This window comes from Lissotriton helveticus, chromosome 11, assembly GCF_964261635.1.
Source record: "Lissotriton helveticus chromosome 11, aLisHel1.1, whole genome shotgun sequence".
NCBI classification, from domain to species: Eukaryota; Metazoa; Chordata; class Amphibia; order Caudata; family Salamandridae; genus Lissotriton; species Lissotriton helveticus.
Window position 1 is genome coordinate 668955490 of NC_136072.1, and position 27230 is coordinate 668982719.

At 45.0% G+C, this 27230-nt stretch overlaps 1 protein-coding gene across 1 annotated transcript in view; it reads right to left on the minus strand.

Moving 5' to 3' along the window:
• Positions 1–27230, minus strand: part of LOC144791758 (zinc metalloproteinase-disintegrin-like VLAIP-B) — a 4238988-nt gene that overhangs the window by 1498222 nt on the left and 2713536 nt on the right. The window contains exon 14 of the mRNA XM_078666527.1: positions 13130–13325. Within this exon, the coding sequence (XP_078522653.1) occupies positions 13130–13325 (196 nt within the window). The remainder of the gene's footprint in view (positions 1–13129; positions 13326–27230) is intronic.

Consider the following 27230-nt stretch of genomic DNA (forward strand, 5'->3'; position numbering starts at 1 on the left):
TTATTGACGATGGTGCATGACCGGTTTCGGCGTGTGCCTTCCTCAGATACAAAGTCAATGGGCGTGTTCTCTTGTCGACGCTGGCTCCTCTTAACATGTCCAGGAGCCTCACGTCCAATGAACGTCGGGTTGCGCTAGTGTTGGGGACTACTAGTCCCATAATGCTGCATACCGTCTGTTCACTGTCCAGGAGAGCAGCATTGGTGTTATTCGCAAATGATGCCTTTTGTCCCCTTCTTTCTAGCCACACACCTCTCAGGATACCAGGTACGGGGGCGCTGGTGTGTTCATAGCGCTTCGCCCAGCAGTCTCAATCCGCGGTTACAAACCAGCAGCTTCCAGGTGCCTGAGGAGCGGGTGGCGGGCCACGAGATAAAACGATACCTCGACAATTCAAAATGCCCCATGTCTTCGTGGCCGCTTGTGTTGAAAGGGTCCTTGGTCGCGCTTCATGGGAGGGCGCCAGAAATAAACTCAAAACTCCTTCCTGCCGGAACGGAGAAACCAGGGACACACACGGGATTCAAAAGGTAGCTTTTATTGACGATGGTGCATGACCGGTTTCGGCGTGTGCCTTCCTCAGATACAAAGTCAATGGGCGTGTTCTCTTGTCGACGCTGGCTCCTCTTAACATGTCCAGGAGCCTCACGTCCAATGAACGTCGGGTTGCGCTAGTGTTGGGGACTACTAGTCCCATAATGCTGCATACCGTCTGTTCACTGTCCAGGAGAGCAGCATTGGTGTTATTCGCAAATGATGCCTTTTGTCCCCTTCTTTCTAGCCACACACCTCTCAGGATACCAGGTACGGGGGCGCTGGTGTGTTCATAGCGCTTCGCCCAGCAGTCTCAATCCGCGGTTACAAACCAGCAGCTTCCAGGTGCCTGAGGAGCGGGTGGCGGGCCACGAGATAAAACGATACCTCGACAATTCAAAATGCCCCATGTCTTCGTGGCCGCTTGTGTTGAAAGGGTCCTTGGTCGCGCTTCATGGGAGGGCGCCAGAAATAAACTCAAAACTCCTTCCTGCCGGAACGGAGAAACCAGGGACACACACGGGATTCAAAAGGTAGCTTTTATTGACGATGGTGCATGACCGGTTTCGGCGTGTGCCTTCCTCAGATACAAAGTCAATGGGCGTGTTCTCTTGTCGACGCTGGCTCCTCTTAACATGTCCAGGAGCCTCACGTCCAATGAACGTCGGGTTGCGCTAGTGTTGGGGACTACTAGTCCCATAATGCTGCATACCGTCTGTTCACTGTCCAGGAGAGCAGTCAAATGTTCAACTAACTATAACGTCCCTCGATATATATATATATATATATATATATATATATATATATATATATATATATATATATATATATATATATATCGAGGGACGTTATAGTTAGTTGAACATTTGACTCATATAAAAGCAGAGATGTTCGCCTGTTTTAGTTAGTTAAGCAAACTATAACTTGCGCCCCCGCAATGCACTGCGCTGATGTTGTCACGTATTACATCTAAGGTTTTTTAAATGTTAATTTCATATGTTAATATTTCAAAAACCTATATATTTTAAAATATTTTGCAACTCTATAATACTTCTTTTTTTAACTTTAAATATTATGTAATGTTTTATATCTTCCCCAAAAAATATGTATATATATTTTTTGGGGGGAGAGAAAACTGCACTCCCATACCGGTAGCTTACTAGGCTCGATCACCAAGCCATATTGCTAAACTCGTAAATGATGCGCATTTCGTATCTGACATCCCGCCTAACATCATATACGCATGAAGTCACCCCCCTGCTACTTTGGTATCCGATGGGTACACAGTACCAAGCCACACGTATGTGAAAAGTACACAATGCCAGGCTCTGTGTTAAGTCACAGACGCATGGTGTTGTACCAGGTACGACATTCCCTCATTTTTTTTCTCTCAAAAGTATATCAAAGATAACTTTAAACAGTATATGAGAGCAAGCAATAATTTAAAATGTTTCAAACATTTATATATTTCTATCAGTAATAAACGTATATTATGATAAATATATTTAGTCAAAATCGCTTCGGGTGCGGCCTCCTTGTGCGCTCAGTACACCATTGCCATGTGACCTTTAAAAAAACCATTTAATTGCTTCTTTATGTTTCCCATTGTAACAGTTAGACAACCCCACCCATTTTACTCATTCTCTCTACAGCATTTGATGAGAGACACCTCTTCTGCTAAGAGCTTTTTTTGAATTTTGTTTTTTGCTGTGTACGCATATCTTATACTACACACAACATGCAACGATCATCTAGAACAATATTCATGGTCTGTACATTAGCCTTCCACTTGTGATTGCCATGCATCTCAAACGTTCCATTAAAAAACAAATATGTGTTACACCATGCACCTGGTGTGTCTGTGTGTGTGTGTGAGTGCACCTTATTGTGCTCCCTTTGGGCCTGGGTATTCGTGGCTCTAAGAAGTATCAGGAGCCATGGGCAAAGTGCACATCCTAGATCAAATGTGACAAATAGAAAACAGCAAGTGTAGATTTCTTTTACTGTACACTTTGTTGCCAGGCTTTACCAATATACTAATGTGTTACATGTGAGACTTTCAGATTCACATTTGACATGTATTCCTTGACTGTAATGAGTGTTATCACTGTGCATGATGTAGCCTCACTGCTGATCCTCCCTCTATCCGACCACATTCACATGTGTATGCAATAGCAACACTTTCAAGAATACCGCACACCATTGACATACGTATCTGCGCATATCCGCAACCTTGATAACGAAATGTAATTTCACCATTCAATCTTTTCAAACACCAATTCATTAACGATAGTTTTCGCCCTCCTGACACATGCTAAACTAATGTAAATTGCACACTCCGTGCGGTCAAAATTACAAAAGAAACGCACATAAGTACACTTCCTGGCCAGACAGGAACTGAACAACGCCCAGGTCCCTGGAATAATTATTCACACCCCTACACTGGCCTGGCGTACGCAAGCCCAGCCCACTTTGCGTACGTATAAGGATAACCACGACGACGCTCGTCCGTCTTCTTCCATACTGCCTCATATGATATGGCTGCATCCACCGCGCATATCACAATGCGCAATAAAAAAAAGGTATCCATGAGGTGTACACCATGCCTGCAATCAACACAGGCTCTAAATTGTGAGTCCTACTGCCCGTCATCTACGAAAGGGATCCATGAGGTGTACACCACCCTGCAATAATCACTCCATCTGAATTGTGAGCACTGCTGCCGATAGTATTTTCTCACACAAAAATGACAGCAGGTAGGTCAAGGCCAGGCAGGAGTGGGACCGGGACTTGGGCACTCCGTTGTCGGATGACCAATGGGAAGCCAGCTGCTCCAACACAGACTCCATCACAGGTAACAGTAGGCTGCGCCTCATACATTTTAAGTTCTTACATAGACTTTATCATACCCCGGCCAAACTCCACAGGTTACCTATTAGAGAGGACGATAGATGTGTTAGATGTGGTAGGGAAGGGGCGGATTTTTTCAATTTGTCATGGAGGTGCCCCTTGGTGGCTGACATCTGGACACACATCTTTGAGGGCCTTTCATGCATGCTGGGCATCCACATTGATCCTTGCCCGCTGCGGGCCCTCTTGGGATTATCGCAAACCATAAACACCCCGCATAAGAAATTCCTGGCCATGGCGCTACTCTTAGCAAAACGTCATGTCGCTTGTCGCTGGGGACGGGGACGCACTCTCAAGTTTAAGTGTTGGATCCATACTATGTCTACTTGGCAGGACAACCTGAGCTACTATGCTGAGATGTTGCCCATTAAGTAGCCACCGAAGGACATCTGGGGCACACTTACCGCATACTTACTTCAGCAGGACGAGACTATGCAAGCCGAGGGGGAGGAAGCCACTGCAAGCGGGATGGGGGCTACAAACTCGGAGATAGTATTGCCTCCAGTGTAGCCAACTGAGCCGCACCACTTAATGAGATGACTGTCCATTTTTATGTGTTGGTTCTTGATGTGGGGGGTGCGGGGGAAGGGTCTTGGGAGGGGGGTAATATAGCTGTGCTCCTTTCCTGCTGTCTTCAAGTGCGATCAGTGTTGACACTACTATCCACACCACACATGGAAATGACATATGGATTACTTTTGGACTTTGCTGAACTGCTTTCTTCTTCATATTGGCATGACGTGGGCGGGGATGGGTGGGAGGGATGTTTTTTTTCATTTTTTGGTGCTTAGACAATATTGATGCGGAAAGGTGTGCAATACTTAAATTACAATATGCTCACTGAACTGTGGATTGGTTATTGCACTGATGTACCTATTATGATTCATCATTGTGACAATAAAGGTTTTTGAGAAAAAAAAAACAAACAATGACAGCAGGTAAGCAGAGTGGCCTAGGTTTACAGGGACTCCAATTGAGCGTGGTGTGGTGGGGTGAGTGGGGTGCATCACCCTGGCTGCGCAGGTGCGAACAAACAATATCGCCAGGAGTAATGATGTGAACTCTGACCTGATTCAGTTTCATCTCTGTCTCATTTTAAAGATCTGCAGACCGTACTGTAGACCTGAGCCAGCGGGCAACACTGCCCTTCAGACACCTCTTGAGCACGGTGCTGCGGGAGGGGTGGGATGCATCAGCCTGAGTGCGCACATGCGAATGAGCGATGTTGCTGTGTGTAATGATGTGATCTCTGATCTCATTCAGTCAGATCTGTGTCACATTTTAAGGAACTGCTGGACCATACTGTAGGCCTGAGCCAGCAGACAACGATGCCCTACAGACACCTGTTGAGCGCGATGCTGCAGGAGGGGTGGGTTGCATCACCCTGAGCATGCATGTGCGAAAAAGCGATGTTGCCATGCGTAATGATGTGATCTCTGACCTCATTCAGTCACATTTGTCTCATTTTAAGGACCTGCTGTACCATACTGTAGGCCTGAGGCAGCGGGCAGTGCTGCCCTACAGACACATGGCGTTGGCTTTTAGGGCAATGTAGTGAGCTTGTTACTAAGTGTACATGCACACAGGCTTCGGCCACTGCATTACACACGCACAATATGCTTCTAGCATGCGCTTTGTTCCTTTCTATATAAAGCTTTGAATAACGTATTATTACTTAATCTTGTGAATTTTCAAGCACTCCAACTCCTCTTTGAACCACGATTACCACTAACAGTTGGCACATCGTACTTCAAAAACAAAGGATGCATTCAACTCCTGTTTTCAATGAAGCTTGAAATAAACCTTCATTTACCTCCAGACGTTTCCACCATAAAATTATTTCTCCCTTTTCAGACATTCAATTGATTGCGTCAAGAAGGGCGGAGCGGGAGCTGACCCCACAATGATGCCCTGGGCATTCTGACACCTTCCATCATGGTATCAAGACACCGTCCACGACCGGAGAACTGGTCTACCGTACAAACGTACCCCGGACTCAGAGCTTACACCAACACGGCGTGGGATACACCGGTGGTGGCAGGTGAGCAGTGAAGCCTCAGTGTGCAAGACCTACAATTGAGCACAGTGTGGGGGAAGGGGCAAGGGTGCAACGCCATGAGTGCACAGGTGCATGCAAGCGATTTTCTCGTACCTAATAATGGAGGACTATATTATCAAAGATCGCCACTTTAGCGGCAGGAAACTGCCACTAAAGCGGCGTTAATAGGCTTGATAAGATGCCCTTGTGAATTCCCAGAGAAGCCCAGGTTCACACCAGAACCTGGGCTTCTATAGGAATTCACAACGGCATATTATCAACCGCTTATCGCCGCTTTAGCTGCAGTTGCATACCGCTGAAGTGGCGATAATGTTATCGCCGTTCCTTGATAATATGGCCCCTAATCTCTGGCCTCATGTGTTTCATTTTGAGGACTTGCTCCACCACACTCTTTCTCGCGGACCCCAGCGTCCTAGACAAATGGGTGACGGGAGAGTAAACACTAAGGGCTGGGTGCAGTAGGCCAACGCTCTGTCTCCACCTCCCTCTATTCTTTTGACTCTCCCTCCTCTTCTCCCTTCCACCCACTCCCCCTCCCTTCCATTCTCATCATCGTCCTTTCATTCAGACTAACTTTCTTTACCTCTTCCACATAGCACACATAATTATGTTTTATTTTTTCTTGCAGGTTTCCTACTCTGCTTCCACTGGAGTCCAACCCACGTTTTTTATATGATACTGTTTGTTTTATTAAACTTATGTTTCTATTTATTTGTGTTTTAATAAAGGTTACTTTTTTCAAATAATTAACTGAGTGTATAGGTCTTCTTTTTCTGACAACACTTGTCTATTATTTATTGTGAAAATCATCTGTTTATAGGACATTTTAAGGGCAAACTTTTCCACTATTACAGTGCACCTACCAAACATAATCTAAGTGACTATCAGACAAATGAAGCCTGGGTAATTCTACAACTGCAAGAGTTCTATGAGTGTATCACTTTATAACACCATAAGTACTGCCTGTGTGATTACCGAACAAATAAGGCACTGCCTAGGACCATCGAGGCTTCAGGGACTGCCAAGGCCCACCCTGCATATTTAAATAAAGCCCCGGAGTGTGGCGATCCTTGGACTTCAGTTGGTCTTGAACACCCTGAATAATCAGTAAACAATACCCGGGAAGGTGGCGGTCCCCTAGGCTGCAAAACGCCTCTGTGCCCTTCTGCCCCTAATTTACATGTGACATGAAGATCCCCAGTCCTACAGAGACCCTGCAATATAATAATTAGTTTGGCCACGGAACATTACCCACCAGGGGCCTCATTTAAAAGAACGAGTGAGACCCCGCTTTTTTTTTTGTTTCTTTTTTTCTATTTTTACCACTTGCATCCCATCTATTAAAGCGAGACAAGGTTTTCCTTCTCTCGTTTCAAGTAGTCAAACAAGTATTTGCTATCACAGGGTGGAAGCCATGCACCAGCCCTCTAATAGCAAACACAAATGTCCCGCGAATGCACACCCCGGGATATTGTATGAGCTGCGCCTGACATGTCGCCCTCCCTAAGACCATGATGAATTTGTTGGTATAAATGCATACCAACAATACTTACACACGTGTAGTACAGTGACCAGAATGTAGTGAAGAAGCAGAGGAAGCGCAACATCTAAAAATCTAAATCCTACCAGAAGTCGGATATCATAGTTCAATGAGCCGACGACCCCGGCATGAGTAGAAACAGCTACACGAAGAAAACGGGTCTTCAGCACAACGCCAGCAATTTTGAAATATTGGTGAGTGGTGCTTTCTTTTTACCTTCTCCCGCACGTTGCCAAATTTATGTAGTGAAGAGGCAGACAGCAGTAGATCCAATAAGTAGATTTATTACAGATAAACAAGACACCTGAAACAGCCATCAATAGGAGCAGATAGCAAGGCAACCGTCTTCTCCAGCACTGTGTACAAACTCCGCAAGGTTCCCCTCATGACAGCCCTACATTCTAACATTACATACTTAGATTCTAGTAACTGACATTGGAATACTACACAGAGCACATGCCTTTACAGCAATGAGCTCATGGTTTCATCCACGAATCTTGAGACCAGTAGGGGTAAGTATTTCGCTTCCCACTCCCTTTATTGTATAAATGCAAACTAACACTACTTCCACAGGTATGCTACAGCGCCCAGAGCACATCACTTTACAGCAATGAGCTCACAATTTAGGCTCACGGTTTAATCCCAGAGTCTTCACACCAGTACGGATGAGTAGTTTGCTTCCCACTCCCTATATACTATAAACGCATACTAACACTACTTACACACTTATACTACAGCGGCTAGTATCCTACAGTGCCCAGAGCCCATCACTTTACAGCAATCAGCTTGGTTTGATCCCCGAGTCTTCACACCGGTATGCATAACTACTTCGCTTCCCGCTTCCGGTATCCTATCAATACACAGTAGTGGTCAGTAGTTCGCTGCCCACTCCCTGTATGGTATAAACGCCTACTAACACTACTTGCACACGTATACTACAGCACGCAGAGCCCACCCTTTTACAGCAATCACCTCGGTTTCATCCCCAAGTCGTCACACCGGTAGGCGTAACTACTTCGCTTCCCGTTTCCGGTATACTATCAATACACAGTAGTGGTCAGTAGTTCGCTTCCCACTCCCTGTATGGTATAAACGCCTACTAACACGACTTGCACACGTATGCTACAAACACCAGACCACATCACTTTACAGCAATGACCTCCTGGTTTAGACTCTCCGTTCTTTACCCGAGTGTAGCATCATATCATATCAGCACCATGTCACTCTGAGCAACACTGCACTTTCAGACCGGTAACAGTGACTACTTCGCTTTGCACTTCCCCACAAAGCTTACAGTGCTCTTACCCTCCTTTCATACTTTTTTCGCCTTTTTTTCCCCTTGCTCGCTTCAACGGAATCACAAAATGGCGGCCAACACTACCTAGTTGCAAAACCATTGCAGCCAATAAGCAGCAAGCTCCTGCTCGTAAAGCCTCAGCCAATCAGATGGCAGAATTTCCAAATATCGATATCTGTAAATTTCAATATTTCTAAAAAAAAACTGAACGGATTTACACCAAATAAACAAAAGCATGCTTTCTATACCAAGACCCTTCTCCCTGCCAAATTTGGGGTAATTCCGTTCATCTGTTCGACCTCTAGCCTTGTCTAAACTTTCATATGGAAATTAACATGGAGAAAACATGTTTTGAGACCCCTCCTTTATTTCAGCCCCCCTTGACGAATCACCCCCAAACTTTCAACATAGGAGCTGATATGAAAAAAGAATTAGTTTTCAACATTTCATGAAGAGTCATCAAATGACGCCAAAGTTATAGGCAAAACAAAAAAATGCTCTTCCTATAAAAACTCGGTCCTAACTCTATACCTACCTACTGGCAACCGCGAGAAGGTAATAAAGAACAAATTAGAATAGTTCCTTGATTCTTTTAGCTTTCAAAACTTCTCTCTATTACTGTCTTTCTAATTTTCCATATAAACAATTTTAATAATATTCAAGTGCACATAGAAGTCAGAAATGCAACGTATTCTATCAACACACTTTCTAAAATATTCTACAACATATGGAGGTTCAATGTTCATCAATTTTTTTAAACCTAACCATATTTATTTGCAACATTTTCTCGAACATTTAACGACAGGTTAAAAGTTCACAATTGTTTTAAGTTCGAACACTGCATTCCAAATGCAAGTAGCAGGTGTGGTTGACTTGATCAAATTTTATCCTATTATATGTATTCCACGTTCAAACTGATTTTTCTTAACCAATCACAAAGATGTTTTCCGACAAAATGAATGTGCACCCTACTTTAGAAAAAAAAACATTTTCATCTCCCAATCAGGTACCGTTTTGTATGTGAAAAGAAACTAGTGCCCCATCTTTAAACATATCTCTTATTCTACGAAGGAACTGCAAGAGCTACAGACATATTTCCATACCTTCCAGCCATACCTTCAAAATGATAGTGTGGATCGTAGGATATAGCTATGTTTTCTGGTGCAAGAGGTATGCAGAACAGAGACATATTGACTTAGACCAAGGTTTACAAAATGTGGGAATTAAATGGTTTCCACAGAGAGCATTGAAGTAGAACCAATTGTTGCCTTTGGGTCAAACCTGTTTGCATCTCCAACACCCTGACCTCATGATTGTGCACTGTGGTGGAAACGACCTAGGCACATTGACTGGGGTAGATTTGGAAATGCTTATGAAGGACACCTTTGGACAATTGATGTTACCTTTGCCTCATACTGTCTTTGTATATCCCAATATATGCAAAAGACAGAAGTGGAAATGGTCCAAACAATTTTGTCCTCAGATAAAAAAATCTCGGAAGAAAAGCAACAATGCTGTGTCTGCATACCTCAGAGACCACAAAGTGGGCTCCATCCACAACAACAACATATGTTTTGATATGACGGATATATACAGAAGTAATGGAGTGCACTTCACAGATCAGGGAAACTGAGTTTTCCTGAATAACTCGAAGCTGTGCATTTGCACTTATATGTAGCTCCAACTAATGAACACAAGGGCTCTTTTTAGAGACACCCTATAACTTACAACTTAGGCCTGCTATTTAAGGGCCAGATAACGGCAACTTCCATACCCTCGCCAAAATGTATTCTCCACACAGCTGTGGCGCAGCAGCCAGACCATCTCACTTTGCAGCACAGACCTCTCGCTTTGATCCCCGGCTCTACTCACCCATAAGGGTGATTAGTTTGCACTTTACAAATGCCATATTGATTTACCTTCGCACTCCCTATACAAAACCACCTAAGCACCATATACAAGTTGAACATGTGTGCCACAGCGCCCATAGCACAGCACACACAGTTTAAGCTCACTGCTTCAACCCTGAGTCCAGCAGCAGCTCAATTTAACAGCATGACACTCTAGGCAATACCTGACTTAATTTACGTACCCAGCACTTTCAGACAGGTACGGGTCAGTAGTTCAACGAGTTTACCCCGAGTCCGCCAGCATCTCAGCTTACGCCCCCAGCGCCATCAGACCCGTAGGAGTGAGTAGTTAGCACTTCACAAATACTGAATTGATTTGATAAGCGCAAATGTACCTTCACACTCCCTCTATAACACCCCTAACCACCATACACAAGCTACAATGTTCTAAACAAAAGTTCATCCAAGTAGCTATAACTACATGCTGACACTACTGGGACAGATGTGGCACAGCGGCCAGAGCACAAGACTTCACAGCATATGACACACAGTTTGGACTCACGCTTTCATCCCCGAATCCGGCAGCAGCTCAGCTTAGCACCATGAGACTCTAGACTGTACCTCACATATTTTCCGTACCCCAGGACTTTCAGACCAGTATGGGTCAGTAGTTCATCCTAGTAGTTGTAAACACATGCTGACACTAATTCCACATATGTAGTGCAGCGGACACAGCACATGACTTCACAGCATAAGACACACAATATGGGCTCACGCTTTAATCCCCAAGTCCCGCACCAGCTCACCATAGTAGCATCAGACTCTAGGCAGTACCTCACTTAATTCTAGTAACCCACCACTTTCACACCGGTAGGGGTGAATACTTCACTTGGCACCCCCTCTATAGCACACCCTAAACACCCCACAGAGGTTACAGTGCTCCTACCCTTCTCTTTCCCACTTTTTTTGCCCTTTTTCCCCCTTACTTGCTTCAACAGAATCACAAATTGGCGGGCAACACTTCCTAGTTGCAACCCCTCTTTCCGCTCGCAGCCAATCAGCAGCAAGCTCGTGCTCTTAATGCCTCAACCAATCAGATGGCAGAATTCCCAAATATCGATATCTGTAAATTTTGATATTTCTCCAAAACTACTGAATGAATTTACACCAAATGAACAAAATTGTGCTTTCTAGACCAAGACCCTTTTCCCTGCCAAATTTGGGGTAATTCCGTTCAAAGGACTTTTTACGTATCATTGAAGGTACCAGATGGGAATAAGATATGTTATTAATAACTTTGGACATTGTCAGTCTATACACATCGATTAATCATGAGACTGGCCTGGAAGCCATGAGTTTCTTTCCCACAAAAAAGACCATTGAAGTATTGAGACATAATCAAATGATAATTGAACTGACCAGATTTTGTCTAAATACCAACATTTTCACTTTTTCAGGACAGCTGTATTTGCAAATGCAGGGTATCGGGATGGGAACGTGCTTCGCCCCCCAGCTACGTGAACTTGTTTGTGGGCTGGTGGGAGGCTGGTTGGCCTTTAGTTTTCGATTTTCTCATTTTACAGTTTTCATATCATTTCTTTGATTCTCCTCTTTTTATTTTTATATTACTTAAGACGATACTACAGCTCTCAAGGCACTACTAATCAGTCCCTTGCTTGCATCCCATGTGGTGGCTTCCTCCAAACCATGAGACCATGATAGAATGCTCCTGTCTATAGTGTATCATATATTTTACAATTACAAGATGGCACACATGCTTGTTTTAAATTTTACCGCCATGCTGGAACTTTAAATGACAGAGTATTTTCAACACTTCTGTAAGAAAGACAGCCACTACTATGGTTCGTTTTGTTATCGCAAGCATATGAATGTAGAGTTTATTAAGAAGCAGGCTTTCTTTTTTTCTACTTGTATTGTTTTAATTTTTTGTGCATATGCTGTTGATTTTTTTTATTGTGATTGTGCATGAGGATGAATGCAAGAAAGAGTGATTGAATGGATGAATGGATGCATGAGTGCAAAGATGAGTGACAGAGTACATGTATGATGACCTATTGAGTACCTAAACCCTTACTGACACAAGAGGCACTTTCATTCTTAAACCGGACCTATTGGTATTGCCAGTTATTATTCTATATACTCAGGGACATCTTAAGGATTTTGGGGGCCCTGGGCCAAACATATTTTGGGGGCCCCTTTTTGGAACAGGTTTTAGTTTATGATCCAATTTCCGCTTTTTCATGCCCTTTTTGCCCGGGTCACTAACCGTGAACTGGCACACCTGTCCAAATTCTAAATATGTTTATATCTAATATTCAGTGATGTGTGTTGTCAATATTGTAACACAGCAGTGGTTCACTGAAATCAATGCAAATAATCTCTGTGACACATTCCCATTTTCATATATCATGTCCTGTTTTAACCTAAAAAAGCATTTTTTATGGATGTTGCATGAAACATAAACAAATTTCTCTGCAAAATGTCTGAAATAGATTCTCACACATCACCCACATTAAAAATAAATTAGAGGAAAACGATGTTTAAAACAATCTGCATAAGAATTATTTAAGGTCATCAGTGCAAGGATCTCTGCAGAACTGAGCTGGCTCTATCTGGGGCCCCATGAAAGGCTGGGACCCTGGCCAAAATGCCGCTTTGCCCATTGCTTAAAACTACTCAATATATACTTAACTAACAATTACCAATAACAGAAACCCTAGCAATTCTTCTGTCTATACAATTGTGACTGCTTTCAAATCACATTGATGCAATGTAATAAACATACTCTAAAACCGGAGCAGTTTATAAAAGTGCCTCTTGGGTAATTCACTGCTGTCATTATTATGCGCAGGTGAGTAACAATGGTTTTTCTTTCATTTGACTAACATGTTAACATGTTAGTTTGATTTGGTTCTTACCTGGTCCCCACAAGTCTTCACACTGGCCCTTGAGCGTAGGACACTTTCCCATATAACAATATCCTTCTCCTTTCATACAAGGGAAGCCACTGGCTCGGAAACTGTCGCTCGTGCAGGTAGCAGATTCACCATCACAATAATCAGGCAGGTCACATTCATCTTTACTTGGCCGGCACACCACACCCACTGCTTTAAACTGCATGAGAAAATCAAAGGAAAACAGTCATTACATATATTGCCATTAAAAGAACCAGTTTTCCAATAAATACCTTTTTTGTTACTTTCCTATTTATTGCATTTTGGCCTAGTGGTGTGCATCACAGAGCAAAGGTCTCAAGGTGCTAATTTTGATATCTGTGTTAATGTGGAGTAAAATCAAGTTTTGGAAGCTGAAATATTTCCTCCAGAATCGGTATTTGCATGCTATTTTATCTTAAACCTGGCCATTACTCCAGAAATATTGGCAGTAATTTACATTTCCTCCACCAACAGTTCATCTCCAAAAATCCGGAGATCTTTCCATGGTTACCACTGCTGTTCAGTTTTGACCCATATGTGTTATGAAGCTAATTTTGATCCCGCTTACCTACAGCTTTCTAGTGATGTTTTTGAGGGATTTTCCTCCAGGGAAAAACTAAAGTTAGCAACTTCTTTTTACTTCACTAACAAGGATTGTGGTCATTGCAGCTGGAGAAAATAGTTATAACGTTGTCATTTGTGTATTTTATACATGTATATCAACAGCAATAGGAGTAGTTTTTTGGTACAACGTTTTACCACATGTGCAGATATGAGTTCCTCTTCAATATACTGTTGGCCCTCACAGGATTTGGCATACCATGATGCACTACAAACTAGGAGAAGGTACTAGCAACACATCTGCAGATGTAGAGTTGATCTTTTTGTTATGTCAGATGAACACATTTTAAAGAATTACAGACTTGATTCTCACACAATATTATTCATACTTGACCTTATAAAGTGTGATTTAGATCCCAATAGTAATATTTGAACTACTGTCCCACCACTGGTTAATTTGTTATCAGTGTTGCATTTTTGTGCAACTGGTTCTTTTCAAAGAATTACTGACATGGCTTCTGGACTCTCTCAGTCTACCTTCAGTAAAATATTGCAGCAAGTACTTAGTGCTATGTTGAAACATTTGCTGTTTCATCTTCCCTAAAACTGAAAGCGTGCTAACCAAAGTAAAGAGTACATTCCATGGTATTGCAGGGTTCCCAAACATTGATGGACTCATTGATTGAGCATACATTTGCATAGTTCCACCTGCTGCTTGAGAACAGATGTTCAGGAATCGAAAGCTGTACTACTCCTAACCTAATACATCATAAAAAGAGTACAGAGCAAGAATGGGATTTTTAAACCTGACAGACCCTCCTTTTAGCATGGGTGGCTATATGCTTTATTGAGGCTATCCGGTAGGGTTTTTACAATCCTAAATGGGGAGAAAGAAAATCACTCAAGTTACAAGGAAGAATAAAGCAACACACTTAGAGGGTCATTAAGATGTAAGGAGATCCGCCCTACATCCTTCCGCGCCCGCCACCAATTGACCCTCGACCATATTAGTATGGCAGGGATACCGCGGTGGACGGGAAGACCGCCCACTGCTTTCCCGCCCAGTCGACAAGTCGACCGGGCAGAAAAGGATTTAACATGGTGGCAGTATCTGCTAGACACCTCCATCCATGTTAGTAGGGGGGCGGAAGTATGCCTTTCTGTGGCGGGGTTCCCACGGAAAGGCATGCGGATTCTGCTTTTAGGGGCCCGTTGAGAGCCCCCAGAGTATAGGGGGAGTGGGGGGTACACATGCAGGGTACCTATGGTACACCCCTGTATTGTCATGGACATGGTGGCAGGCACCTCGCGTTGCTTGTCACCTTGTGCATGACAATGCACGCAGTGCATTCCCAGCATGCTGGAAATGGAGGATTACACCGCCATGGTGATGGGGGCATCCTATTTGCAAGGGTGGGACCCCTTAGTATGAAAATCCACTTAGTATTCAGAAATGCCCTGCATCATCATAGTAGAAACCTTGTTATCACATCCTGACAACTTAGAGGTGGGGTGAGGTTGCTCACACAATAAGTGCAACATGCTGGAAAGCAATTAATATACAGGCAACATGTAAAGATGACACCTGAGATAGCTATTAGAACAAGTAGTATCTTACAACCCCATGATGCCAACAGACCCCAGTGCCACCCTGTAAGGGACCATGAACCATTATTTTGATGGATAACTGAAGCAGGTCTGTGTAATTTCTGTATTGCAGAGTATACAGTAGGGGGTATATCAGTAATGTACACACAGCAGCTGCTGCCGATAACACGGCAGGCTCCACCCCTATCAGCAAGAATGACGTCTAAAACCATCCGATTTTGAAGAACAACAAGCCTAATAGCCTGAAGCCTGACTGTAATATTAGTTTGTATACCTGCTTTAGTATTAATAACTCCCTCAACTACTCTGGCAAGGTGACAAATATTACGACTATTGAACATGGGACAACCAGAATGGCAGAATGCCGTTTATTATGTCAGTAAATTGCTGTAGGGAGGTATCTGTCTGATCATTATCGTTAGGATTGACAACTCTCTTAACTCAATGCAAATGGAGATCCTTACACTGTAGCCGATGATCCTTGTGATAATTAGATGGTGCAACATAAATGGGAGGTAAGAGGAAAGAGGCATAACAACAACCGGATCATCCCCTCGGAAGCCATGTATAAGCCTGTTCCCCACAACTGAAGTATACATTCGGTGGTGTAAGTAAAGTTGGGCTACTAGTAGTGTTCAATCGGTATGTGTAGTTATAACTGCTCTGTCCTACAGGAACATTGCCTGAGCCTTCAACACAGAAACCATCTATTGCATTGATCACAGGGACGGGCATGGCTTTGTCTGCAGTGATATCTTGTTCCCAGAAACATTTGAAGTATTCAGTAACATTAAATCCTTGGAAATCCAGCATTTCATTCTGTAACCAAGTGACATTCTCATTAGCTTTGAAAAGGTTCAGGCAAGCTTCTGGATGTAGGGTACCTTCCTTGTCATCTGCCCCAGGTGTATATCCCTGGTGTACCACTATATACTCTAACACTGCTTCACAATCAGACTGCTTCATTTTCATAGCATCAGCATGATAGTGCATGTACGCCATAGAAAGCAATTGGAACCATGCCTCACAGCTACCCAAGTATGACAGGAGCAATGCAATCAGCAGCTCATTCTTGTGTATAACAGAGGGGAGTAACCCACACACCCAACAATTAATTCATGGCATTAGTGGTACTGTGTACCTGATGAAGCATCTGCAGGAAAGCATTCTAAGTATAAGTCTGTCTATGCCTCTCTTTATGTGGGACCAGTGTAATGAACAGGTGCTCAGGTGGAACCAGAGTAGTCCCTACCAGCCAACCAGAGTGTGCACAGGATGCTGTTCCTCTAAATACCAGACCACCCAAATAGTGTTAGCGTTACTATGAAATGACTACTACCACTACTACCCTACTCACAGTAGACCAACTAGACCACACAGGACCATTCTTCTGTGATGGAGGGGCCACCAGGGGCTGTTCCTCCTTCATGACTACACGGCCAAATGGGTACATAGAAAGAAACCTTGAGAATTGGAGCCACAAAAATACGACCGCCCAGAGGGGTACAAGTCACCCAGTGTCCGTCTAGAGTCTTGCCGGTAGGCTCCTATTGTTCATCAACGACGGTGCTCTGAAGCACTCCCACTAGGGAGATGCATGATTGCAGCCCTTGCTGAAATATAAATCCTCTTCTTTCAGGATGGGGCACCCTCCCTCCTGAGCAAGTACCCTCAACAATCCTGACCAGTGTTCAGGGTAGTGCACCAGTGTAGCTCATTCTAATCTAATGCAGGCACCTTAGGCATAGCACCAATGCCCTAATCTCAAGTCATTCCCTAACTTCTGGATTGTCCTACTGATGCACTGTCCTTCTGTTGGGCCACAGATTAAACCTGGTGGCTCCAGGCACTGTCTCATCAACAAAAAGGGGTAGAAACTCAGGGTCAGGTGGGCATTGAGGCTCCGATCCTGGTTATTGGAAACAGGGTTGTCCGGGGCAGCGCTTATCTCTGGTGCGACCGCCTCCAACAATGCGACGTCACTTTCTTCGTCCGTCTGTGCTCACTTCAGTCAGGCGTCAGAGAAGGGAATGTAGCATGGCACCCGCTCTCCTTCCTGGTCAGCAATGCCGTCGAGGACCCACCGGTCAAATGGAAGTGGAAGAGTGATCCTTTTGACGTGAGTGCCATGCACCCAATTCTTCTGGCCTTCAAACTTGACTGCTGTGCGGGTGGTGAGAAGGACAAGCAGGGGCCCATTCCACCTTGGCTCCAGGCAGTTCTTCCATTTAATTGTTTTAGCAAAACAAAGTTGCCGGGCTGTAGCTAATACCCGAGCCACTCTGGCACTGGTTGCACCATGGCATGAATCTGTTGGAGGATAGAATGGTGATCCCCGTACAAATAGTCTACAAGCAGGGGGTACTCTATCTTAGGGAAGCGCTTGGGTCTTGGGATGCCCCAGACATTGGCTGGGGCGTCCAAAGACCACCTCCTATGGGGACAACCCTGTTCTAGAATGTGCTGTCTCTTTGGTAGATAATAAAGCCAAAGGTAAAGCATCTGGCTATTGCAATCCTGTGCTTTCTTGAATCTTTGCTAGCTTCAGTTTGAGAGTACCATTGTACTTCTCAATCAAGCCTGCTGACTGGGTGTGATTCGCTGCATGAAACGTCTGCCTAATATGCAAGCCTTTGCACACCAATTCAATGACTTTTGAATTGAAGTGACTTCCGTTGTCACTCCAAATCACACGTGGCAATCCATAGCGCAGGAAGAACTCTTCTAAGAGAGCCTTCGCCGTCCCCATAGCTGTATTCCCTTTGGTGGGATAAGCCTCAATCCATTTACTGAATGCACAAATCCCTACCAGCACATACTTCAAATTGTTAACTCGTTCCATTTCGATAAAAGCCATCTGGAGAACCTCGAAAGGGAAGGAAGGTGGTGCAAACTTACCTGCGGGTGTAGGAGTACCTGTCCCAGGATTATGCTTCAAACAAATGATACACTGCTTCACCAGGTGTGTGGTTACCTTAGAAATATTATTGTTCTGCCACACTGGGTCCAGTAGTTTACATATTCCTTTGGCATTAATGTGTGCTGGGCTGTGGGCCATGGTAACAACAGGGAGCATATAAGCATTGGGCAACAACCATCTCTGTTTCACAGACAAGTCAGTCCAGCACCCATCATCATCCATGCGCCCAGTACTTTCCTCCCATATTGCCAGTTCATCTGATGTTACCTCACTTTGTATTTCCCAGACATTTTCCAATGTGTCTTCACAAATTCCATTCTTTGGGCCCCACCTAGCGGGACCTGCCACAAACATCTTTGATCATGCTGTCCCCTTAGCTGTCTGGTCTGCGGACGAATTTCCCCTAACAACATCGTCTGTGATGGCTTTGTGAGCGCTACATTTTATTATTGCTAACTTATCGGGAAGTGTCAATGCGGACAGCAATCTTTGTATCAATGGGCCATTCTGTATTTGCAGTCCATGCAAAGTCAAGAAGTCTCTCTCCGCCCAGAAGCGCCCAAAATTATGGGCCACCCCAAAGGCGTACTGACTGTCGGTGTGGACATTAACAGCCAGTCCCTCACTCAACTCACTCGCCCTAAGGAGGGCAACTAACTCTGCAGCTTGAGCCGATTGGTATGGGATATGGGATGTCTCAACTAAAGTGTGTACCGTTGTGATTGCAAAGGCTGAAGTGGTAGTGCCATCTGGTAGTTTGAAACAAAAGCCATCGACATATATCTCCCTTTTGGGGTCAGATAAGGGAACATCAGTCAGGTCTACCCGTCCTTTTGTTTCTTCCTCAGTCCGAAATAAACAATCATGGACATCAATGTCCTTTTTTTCCGAAGGGAGGGGTAGTAACGTGGCTGGGTTCAGAGTGGCACATCGTTTGAGCAAACAAGGTTAATTCATATCCAGCACATGCGCACTAGTAAGGTGCTGCGTCTTTGTCTCATTCAATAGCGTATCCACAGCATGAGGTACCATTACTGTGAGCTCAGTTTCAAGGACGAGCCCTGACGATTGTCGGATAGAAACTGCCACTGCCACGGCAGCTCTCAGGCAGCTCAGGAGAGCTCTGGCGACGTTATCAAAAATAGCAGAGAAATAAGCGCAGGGTCTCTGCTTACCACCGTAAACCTGTTTTAGAACAGAAAGCGCACAACCATCCGCCTCGTGTACTTAGAGTACAAAAGGGCTCTGGTAATCAGGAGTACCAAGCACAGGTGCAGCTCAAAGTGCAACCTTTAATTGCTCAAAAGCTTGCTGGCACGCAGATGTCCAAGGCAGGGGTTCATGTACATCTTTGGTAGTCAGGTAAAGAAGGGGTTTTGTTAGTAAAGAATAATTAGGTATCCAGTGACGACAATACAAGGTAATGAGGCCTAGTTCAGGCACAGTCTAAGCAGCCTAATAGGGATTATGAAATACAAAATGAATTTACAGTTGCTAACTGAAGCCTGCACCTTACAGGGATAACTCAGTGGGTTGCACTAAGTGAATACATTTGGTGTCTAGCCACACATTGATAACCTGATATAGCATAAAAACAGTGCATTGCAGAAATGGGATTTTCCCACCTAACAGAGGAGGGCCAGTTGAGTCTATTCTCATTGGTTTGTATAGGAGGGCAATTAGCCTTGGTCTAGAGCCACAGGTAAGCAAAATATCTATGGTGTGATTTGTCTGCGGTATATCACAGGACTGTATCCACACATTGTTGCCATATATTTGCAGTGTGATGAACTATGCAGGGCATATTGTCTGAAACACCCTACCCTGCATCAGTGCCACCAGGAGTTTAGCCGCTTGAACCCATTCCACCAGCAGTCTTTTCTTCCAATTTTCTCCATCGTCTAGCCCACAGGACGTGTGCTGTAAGTGCACCGCCTTGTAATATAAATCGAGTCTAGATGCATCCAGGCCCCCCTTCTCGTTGCGACAGGTCAGTGTACCCAAAGCCACCCTGCTGTGACTTCCCACCCACAGCTATGTCATAATCACAAAATTCAGTTGCTTAAAGATCCTTTTGGGAACCAGGCATAGTACATTTTGTAGTATGTACAGGCAGCACAGCAGCACCACCATTTTGGACAGCGCCAGTCTGCCCATCAAGGAAAGTGGTAACAAATTCCCAAAGGTCACCGAATACCACAGGGCAGTTATGACCCTGTCCACATTGAGGTGCATCAGCTGGGTGCCTTCAAGCGCCACCTGCACACCCAGGTATCAAAAATGTGCCTGTTCCCAGCGTAACCCAAGATCAGGGAGGCTCTCCAGGGTGGACATGCTCGCCAGAGGGAAGAGCAGGGATTTGTGTTGATTGAGATGCAGTCCAGAATATTTCCCAAAGCCCTCCAGAGGCTGCAGCAGCCTGGGCAATTCCAAGTGAGGTGAGACTATATAAAATAGGTCATTTGGCCAACAGCAGACAGACTGATGCTGTTGTGCTGCCCGCGTAGTTGATCATCACGCGCTTTGAGGACTGCTATTATTGAAGGATTTGTTTTCATTGAAAAATACTCGCTTCTATAGTTGGGCTTGATACCATATGTAGGTACAGACCACCATATTGAACATTCGTGATTCACAAGTCAGTGCAACAGCACCAATTGTGATTAACACCAACTCCAGAGTTCCTCATCACTGTCTTCAAACACGTCTCTGTGTATCATCAACACAGTAACAGTGTTCAGCTACCCATTGAGTGCCAGCCTTCACGCTAACTTGGGTACTCGGCTGGGTGTCCTTGTGAGTATCTCGTTTTCCTTTTCCTCCTTTACCGACTGTTGGCAAGTACACCCACGCAGCTGAACATTCCACCCGTCAGATGTCCCTAAATCCATAGGTCCTCATGAGGCGCTAGATCACGTATAGGGTCGAAACGTCATCAACAACAAAAGAAAGCGAAACATTAACAGCGTGTATTATTGTATGTAGCTGCTGTATGTTATGTAGTGAGTTGCTAAATGGTCGGGTTTTTTTAATACCTTGGAAATATTGCAAAATACTGTCACAATTATGTCACCAATATTTTAGGTTCTTGTTTCTCACTGGAGACACTAAGCACATTTTTCTTTTTCATTGAATATAGATTTTTTTTGTAAAATATAAAATATGATTGTATCAAACTAAAACCAAAGGTGTATGTGGTTTCTTCGCCCTCTGACATCATCTTAACCCTTCCATTGCGATTGTGCACTTTTTTATCTATATTGATTTTATTATTCCACTGGAACCACTGTCTCTGACAATAATTTACCCACCCAGGTTCCTTAGTGAGTTAGGTTCCCATGTCCTTTTTATAAAATAGGGCATCAGAGAAGGAAACAGGGGAACACTTCCATGACTGTATGAGCACAATATTAGGCTGGATGTCCTCCAATTGCTTAAAACTCAATTCCAACAAGACAGAGGAATTAAAGTTTGGGAATAGTCCACATGTGTGGACACTGGAGTGGTGGCCGGAAGACCTTGGTTCATGTCCCATACCCACTAGGAAAGCCAAAAACCTCCGGGTATTAGTGGACAATAAACTTACCAAGGGTGATCAAGTAAGCATTGTGACTTCAACCTGCATTATGGTTCTTAGAATCATAAGGAAAATTAAGATCTTCTTGACTGAGAGCAATCTCAAAACATAATGTCGCGTTCGGACTATTGTAATAGCCTATATCTGAACGTACAAAAACAACATACGAATAGGCTCCAATTAGTCCAAAACTCAGCGGCCAGACTGCTGTCGGGAACACCCAAATTTGTTTCTGTGAAATAAGAGCTTAAGAAACTACACTGGCTTTCGATAAAACAAAGAACCTGCTTGCGCGCTCTATAAGTGCAAATAACAGAACATGTGCATACAGAGGTATTTCATGCAGGGTTTTGCCTACCTGGATGCCCCACTGCTCTAGGTCTCTCCGCACCCACACCCCCAGCGGCCCAAAACTAAGAGCAAAGAGCAGTGTCAAGAGCAGCCACCCCTGATGCGTTCCCCACTCTTGTGACCAATCCTTCGATTGAATCAAGCCCACGCGGACCCATGCACAAATCGCAGTATACAGTATTTTAACCCATCTGCAGCACTGTAGCCCAGGTACCCCAATCCCCCATGTTGAAGGCCTTTTCGAGGTCTATCGATACAAAAGTCAGCTCTGAGTCTCTGTGTTTCATCTCAAACATAATGTGCAGTAACCGTTGTAAAATCATGCCAGTATGACGACCTGGTATAAAACCTCACTGTTCCTCATAGTAACTGGGCGGTATGAGGCCGGATCCAGCCCATCCACAACCCGGTTTTAGGAGCATGCATATCTTTCGCTCTCTCAAGGTGGGGGGTAGAATACCACATTCAAAAGACTCCTTATATACATGCAGTAGTGCCTGCACCACTGTGGCCGAGTACGCTTGATTAAATTCAGATGGTATTTCATCTCCCCCATGGGCCTTGGCCCCGGGCAGCTTCAGCAGTGCTTCCCGGATTTTCTCCAGATACAACTGGGCGTCCTGTTTCTTCGAGCCCAGTGGGGGAGGCGCATCAGAAAAAAACAGTGCATATCCATCCTCCTAAACCGGTTGGTCAGCAGTATACACTTTCTGTAGGTGTTGTTGGCATACCCCCAGTATTGCAGCCCTGAAATATACCTTCTTGCCCATCGGTGTGAGCAAGGCAGTAGTCAAGTGCGGGGTCTGCTCCCTCCAAAGAATATGGTCCAAAAGGCATCCGTATTTAGCCCCTTCCCTGTGTAGTGCCAGTCAATACTGACGGAGAGTGTACTTATCCAATCTATCCCATATGTTGCTGATGCATTTATGCACCCCCCCAATCCCAATCAAGAGCAGCCGGGCATGTTTGAACTTCTGCCTGAGCCTCCACTAAGGTTACCTCCTCTGCCCTGAGTTCAAGCTGTAATTGCCATTGGACCCTGCTGGCAATGACCTATACAGTCCCCCGCAGTACCGTGTTCATTGCCTCCCATTCTGTTGCTCTACTAGTGGTTGTACCCTCCCAATTAATTGCCATATAGTCTGTCAGAGCCGGAGATAAGGCCTCCCTCGCCACCGGGTCCTCTAGGATATCCACAGGTATTCTCCTCATTCTGGTTGCCTGCATGGAGGCATTCCAGTGAACCACACATCTAACCAGGGAGTGGTCAAACAGAAAACAGGCCAATTGTGTCACTTCAACATCTGGGAAAGCGACCATCCCCGCCACCAATACCCTGTCCAGTCTCCTGTGAGTATTGTGTGTGGGTGAAGAGCAGGTATACCATTACTGCATCAGATGCCCATCCCTCCATACGGCCCTTATGCCCGAGTCCCACATTACCACCCGGAGCCTCTTGGTCATCTGTGGCTTAGTTCCGTGCCCGGGTGGATGCCTGTCCAAATTAGGGTCAAACACACAATTAAAATCACCCACACACAGGAGAGGCACCTCAGGCTCTAGGGCCAGCAGATCCTGCATGGACAGATAAAATGCAGGATCATCCACATTTTGGGCGTATATGTTTAGCATAGTAATATCACAACCATCAAGAGTCCCCCTTAGCAGCACAAAGCGGCCATTCACATCTGCCTCCATATACGTCAATGCAAATGGCGTAACAGGAGCCACCCATATCAACACATCTCTTGCATAAGTAGAAGAGGGGGAGTGGAATATCTGAAGGCATCCTTCCCTGCCACCAATGCCGTGTCGAGTACCCTGTCCAGTCTGCTGTGAGTATTATGTGTAGATGAAGGGTAGTAATACAGTTTCTGCGTCGGGTGCCCATCCCTTCAGGTGGCCCTTATGCCCAAGTCCCACATTACCTCCCGGAGCCTCTTGGTCATCTGTGGCTTAGTTCCCTGCCTGGGTGGATGCCTGTCCAAATTAGGGTCAAACACACAATTAAAATCACCCACCCACAGGAGAGGCGCGTCAGGCTCTAGGGCCAGCAGATTCTGCATGGACTGATAAAATCCAGGATCGTTCACATTTTGGCCGCATATGTTTAGCATAGTAATATCACGACCATCAAGGGTCCCACTTAGCAGCACAAAGTGGCCGTTCACATCCCCCTCCATATATGTCCATATATGTCAAGGCAAATGGCATAACAGGAGCCACCCATATCAACACACCTCTTGCATAAGTAGAATAGGCGTGGAATATCTGACCCCGCCACTACTCTGCTAATCTATTGGCCCCATGTCATCTAGCTGAGTTTCTTATAAGCAGGCCACAGATATACAATGCTGTTTAAGGAATAAGAGTACTCTGTAGGGTTTAGAGCATGTTCCCAAGCCCTTTACATTCCAGATTAGAAACCTAGGGCCAGATGTAGGTCTCCCAATACCGGTCGGTAATGGCCGAAATTACCGAATTTCAGCCGTTACCGACCGGTATTTGGCATTTGGAATGTAGGTGGCATGATTGTAGGATTTGGTATTTTACCAAATCGGTAACTTAAGGAATCTGTAAATTACTGAATTCTTAACATACTGATTCTGTAATTTACCAAATCCTTAATGTAGGAAGCACTCAAGTGAGTGCTTTTCACATTTAGGGATTTGTTATTTACCACCAACTACAAGTTGGTGGTAAATAACAAAAACCGTTAAAAAAGCAAATTTGTGCTTTTTTAACAGTGCCATATGTGTACCCATGCACTATTCAGGGGTGCAACAGGGTGTCAATGTGACACCCTGCCACCCTTGTAAGTTTACCCCCATCGGTAATTCTCATTCATTCCTATGGGCCTCCAGGCCCATAGGAATGAATGGGGAATACCAAATCGGTAAATACTGCATTTTACCGATTTGGTAAAATTTACCGAATCATTTGCTACATACCATTTACCGATTCTAAAATACTGAATCGGTATAATTTGGTATTTTAGAATCGGTAAATAATATTTACCTACATCTGGCCCTCAATCTCCATCACCATAGCAAAATATTGTGTTGTTCCATTGTAGCCTCTATTTAAGCATTCCACCTGTTGTCAACAAATGCTGCATGTCTTTATAACTAACAAACCAATCTGTAAAAAGTTTCCCCCTTCCCCACCCACGGACAAATAAAGTGCAACTCTGCTGTTGTCAAAGCCCTTCCCATGCTTGTGCCAGGACATGCGCAGCTTCCCCTGAAGCCTAGCTGGGGCCAATAAACTTCCCATACCAACGAACCTCCCTACCAAGCCTGCCCAACCACATAACCATGGAATGCCCATCAAGAGGCAAATAATAATAGAGCATTTCTGGTGGTGTTTATATCATGCTCAGAGTTCAACACTCACTGTAACTTCCCCAGTCACCTCAACAAATGCCACAAAATTCCCATTCAGTCCACACTCAGTCCCCCCATGTACCCCCTGCTGTAGCATTTGAAGTCCAATCCTCGTTCACACTACAATCGGTCCACAGAAACACTACGCCAACCAACAGCCAAGCAACTTCATAAAAGTCCCTCTTCAGATGACAGGACCTGCATTGAACATGGTCTCAGGTACAACGTCCTCCATCAGGCTCACTGTTTCCTGTATGGCTTCTGTCTTCTGCCCTGATTCAGCGTTTGGTGACTCAGTGACCCAGATCGACAGCCCCAAAACACATGCTGCCATCTTGACCCACAGGGATTCTTCGTTCCTCCAGTGGAGTCTGAGTTGGGTGCTTATTATGTTGTGTCCTCTTCCTGGGCCAAGTGCCCCACCTCAGCCTCTACCTACGCTGTTCTCGAGGGGGGAGAAAATCATCTCGATCTCCAGATATTCCCACCCCTCCTTTGGTGTCTCAAAGAAATAGGCCCTGCCCTGTGCCAGTACCTTCACTTTGAATGGATACAGTAGCATACACTGCAGTTGAAAGTCTCTGAGCTTCCATTCAATTCCCAGAAAGGTTTTCCGCTGTTCCTGAACCTGTATAGTATAGTCCGGGTACATAGTGATTTTGCTGTCTTCATAACAGATGTTCTGTTTCTCCCATGCAGCCTGAAGGATACAGTCCCTGTCTCCATAATTTAGTGTTTTGGCGACAATGGGCTGAGGCTGGGACCCAGCAGGGGGCAGTATCACCAGGGCCCTGTGAGCCCTTACCACTGCAAAGAGTTCCGGCAGACATTGAGAATGCAATTGTATGCATTTCAACTGCTCCAGGAAGTGCTCGGCTGAGACCTCCTTAACAAGCCTGGGAAACCCCAGGACTCTTATATTGCTGTACCTCGCACATCCTTCCACATCTTCGGCCCGACTTTCAAGGGCCCTCCTGGGCGTGGTCATCTGGGCCACCTGCTGGCTAAGAGTCGACACCCTTCACTTTAAATCAACAATGTATCCCTCTGCTGTGGACACTTTGTCTGATACTTTGCTCGAGTCTGCTCTCAGCAGGTTCATGCCGATGGACAGTGTTTCAATTTGGTTTTCCAGGGCCTTCCTAGAGCCCTGAATGGTTAACATATTTTTTACATGGGTTGGTTCTTCACTTGCACCATCTTCTCTCTCATCCCCAGTAGCCGTCTGTCTCATTATATGCAGCAGAGAGTGATGTGGCGTAGTGTAGTGCATAATCGTGTTGGCCCCAGCAGACCGTACTGCCTTATCGAACAAAGGCCCCGCTTCAATTAGTACAGCCTGACTGCCAGTCTCATGCATCTGGGTTCTGTATCCATCCACACCTGGTGAAGGTCCTCTGTCAGGCAGGTCTCACTCCCGCGCAGGTGCCTGTCAGTTGTCTACTTGTAACAGGCAACAAACGCAACCTCCTGGCGAGTTCCAGCAAGATCACAGACATTCCGAAAGGGGCCTACGGGCCTCCTCAGCCACCGTCTTGCACTTTACAGGCCGGCCGCTCTTCCTGCGTCTAGCCCGCATGGAGGTAGGGATAGGAGGGTAAAAAAGCAACAGACTCCGGGGCCAGATCCGCCCTCTCCTGACTCCTCACCTGCCGCCCACACCGTCACTGCACCTCCAAG